At 36.8% G+C, this 3,260-nt stretch overlaps 1 protein-coding gene across 1 annotated transcript; it reads left to right on the top strand.

The window, feature by feature from the left end:
- On the top strand, positions 1-3,260 carry LOC104226693 (uncharacterized). The gene is made up of 4 exons (XM_009778722.2): positions 1-384; positions 1,131-1,342; positions 2,167-2,428; positions 2,508-3,260. Exons 1-4 carry the CDS (start codon positions 217-219, stop codon positions 2,832-2,834), a joined length of 969 nt encoding a protein of 322 aa, XP_009777024.1. The 5' UTR covers positions 1-216; the 3' UTR covers positions 2,835-3,260.

Below are 3,260 nucleotides of genomic sequence, written 5' to 3'. Positions count from 1 at the left end.
AGAAAAACATTTCCAGCAGATTTTAATGCCGGCCAAAGAAAAACTTTATCTTTTTAAATTTTCACAAAACTACAAAAGGGTGATGACTTTTCTTGTTCTAGGCAAATGGTTGACCAAAAATGAGATCTTTTCTTGTATAAAATGTGATCAGATCTCAAGAAAAACAAATCTCACAAATATTTTTATTTTTTATCTTCATAAAAAATTCATTTCAGAATGGTTTCATCAGAAACTAATCCTAATAGTTCAGCAAAAATCAAATTAATTGATGGAAGAAACTTGGCTTATAAAGAAAGAGGTGTTCCTAAACACAAATCAAATTACAGAATTATTATGGTTCATGGCTTTGACAGCTCCAAAGAAAGAGATTTTCTTGCACCTAAGGTAACTATCTACCCTTGAATCATTTCCCCTTTGATATGTTATGAGCAGTGGTGGTAAACGGGCGGGTCGGGTCGGGTATGTGCTAGTCGAAAATGGGTAATGTAAAAACGGATAAATTATCCGATCCGACCCATATTTAATACGGATAAAAATCGGATTAACCAGCGGATAATATGAATATTCATATCCATATTATCCATGGATTCTTGAATATGATCACATTTGGGAGAATTCTTAGTCTCCCAAACTTGAGAAACCCCTAATTTGAGGCTTTACAAATGTAAAAGTTAAACTCGTTGGTTATCCATTTTCTAAGTGTAAAATATGGTTCTTATTCATATTTGACCCGTTTTCAAAAAGTTCATTAGATATGGGTGGATAGCTGTTTGCTTTTAACTATTTTGCCACCACTAATTATGAGCAAAGGTGGTAAAAAGGCTGGTTGGATCAAATTTAGGCAGGTCATAAAGGGTACGACCCAACCTGCTAAAAGTTTGTTTGGATCAAGATGTGTCAAATAGCGGGTTATAACTCAACCCCACATGACCTAACCCTCATTTTGCTTTTTGGATGGGTCATTTCGGGTTCAACCCATTGGCCGAGTCAACGAACGGGTCATAACCGAATCTGTTAAAACTTGGACGGGTTGGACGGATTATGAAAAAAATGAGTTAATTTTGCCACTATATGTTCTTAAAAGAGCAGTTAGATATATAGCTTGTTAAGTTTTTGAGATTTTGTTACAGGAACTTATGAACAAAATGGGAATATATATAGTTCAATTTGATAGAGCTGGATATGGAGAAAGTGATCCAAATCCTAAAAGATCACTAAGGAGTGAAGCATCTGATATTGAGGAATTAGCTGATCATTTGGAATTAGGATCCAAATTCTACATTATTGGTTTCTCAATGGGTTCTTACCCAACCTGGAGTTGCATCAAACACATCTCTCATAGGTAAAAATCAAATTTCTTGCTTTTATTTCGTCGTACCGCCTTTTTTTCCGATCAATATCAGCAAAGGGCAGCCCGGTGCAGTAAGTTCTCGCTATCGCGGGGTTCGGGGAAAAGGAGGACCACATGAATTTATTGTATGCAGTCTTGCCCTGTATTTCTACAGGAAGTTGTTTCCATGACTCGAACAATAAACTTAATCTAAATTATAGAGCTAAGAGATACAATGAAACGGGAACAAACAAAATGTCAAATTGAATTGTGTTAGTCTTTATTCTAATCAATATCAGCAATGTTGTTCAATCAACGATAAACTTAATATAAATTATATAGTTATGAGATACAAAGAAACCCGAATGAACAAACTTGTCAAAGTGAGTTGTACATGTCTCTATTGTGGTCAATATGTGTATCCACAGTGTACTTCACGTTTCTCTTTTTCGTATATCCTTTCTTCAAATTGGTAGAAGGGGAGTCATAATGTAATTGGTAAAGTTGCTGCCATGTGATCAGGAGGTCACGGGTTCAAGCTGTGAAAATAGTCTCTTACAAAAATACAAGATAAGGCTACGTACAACCCTTGTGGCCCTTCCCGAACCCTGCATATAGCGGGAACTTAGTGCACCGAGCTGCCCTTTCTTCACCTTGGTAGATAGCAGAGTGTAGCATTTGTTCTTCCTATTATATAGCTATGAAATACCATGAAACCCGAATGAACAAAATGTCAAATTGAATAGACCAACTCTCTGTTGTGGTCAATATTTATAGCCAGAATGTGTATTCAGGTCTTCTATTTTGTTTTCCTATCATTTTCTTGAACTTGGTAGGTTAGGAGGGGTGGCATTTGTGGTTCCCATTGTGAATTACCAATGGCCATCTCTCCCGGAATGTCTAACAAAGGACGATGAACGGAAGAGGTGGTACAAAAGGATGACGTTGGTTGCAAGATTTGCTCCTCGATTATTGCATTGGTGGTTGATTCGAAAATCATCGCTCTCATCCTCAGCTGATAATTCAAAACCTACATACTTCACTGCCAAGGACTTAGAGCTATTAAAGAACGCACCTGGATTTCAATTTCTTACCTCGGTAAGGTCAATTCGACTTCACCATTCCAACATTCTCTTTTTCCATGCTAACAAGCTGCTACATCATATTATTTTGACAGGAAAAGCTAAAGAGCAGAAGTGTTTTCAACAACCTTTGTAGCGACTTCCTCGTGGCATTTAGTAAATGGGATTTTGATCCTTTGACGCTTAGCAATCCTTTTCCTGAAAATGATCAAAATTTTGTTCATATATGGCATGGCTGTGAAGACAAATTTATTAATTTGAAACTACAGAGACATGTCTCGGAAAGGTTACCTTGGATTCAATATCATGAAGTTCCTGATGGCGGACATTTGTTGATTTATGATACTATAGTCTGTGAAGCTATCTTAAAGTCTCTTCTGCTTCGAGAGGACACACCACTCTATACACCTAATTTTTCTTAGCGAGCGTCACTCCCCTTTTTCACCAAGCTGTTCTGATTTCTGGTCTTTGAAAAATGAGAAACGGAAAGAGCTTCGCGATAAATGTTAGATGCAAATTCATTGTGTAAAAAAAAAACTTACTGTTTTCCATTTTTCAGAGTCTCAAAGACGTTTGGTGAAAAAGAGGTGTGACACTGAGACATTAAGTTCTAGTTCTAAATGACTTTCTGTTGTGTCAAGTTCTTCTCACCCGAAAAATCTTTCATCCCCTCAGCCATAAGACGTCGCAGCTGGAAATTTTCTCTAGAATTTGCAGCTGTAATACATAACTTTCTATATATAGCCTTGTGGCTAGCAATTCATTTGTGTGATCTGTAGAAAATCTGCAGACACCATTCATGTCAAAATACTGAGCTGCCATCAAAAGAAAACCAAGTTTTATATGAA

The sequence above is a fragment of the Nicotiana sylvestris genome, chromosome 9 (assembly GCF_000393655.2).
Source record: "Nicotiana sylvestris chromosome 9, ASM39365v2, whole genome shotgun sequence".
Lineage (NCBI taxonomy): Eukaryota > Viridiplantae > Streptophyta > Magnoliopsida > Solanales > Solanaceae > Nicotiana > Nicotiana sylvestris.
The sequence above is the reverse complement of the archived record's forward strand: the minus strand, read 5'-3'. Positions and strand labels throughout refer to the sequence as shown.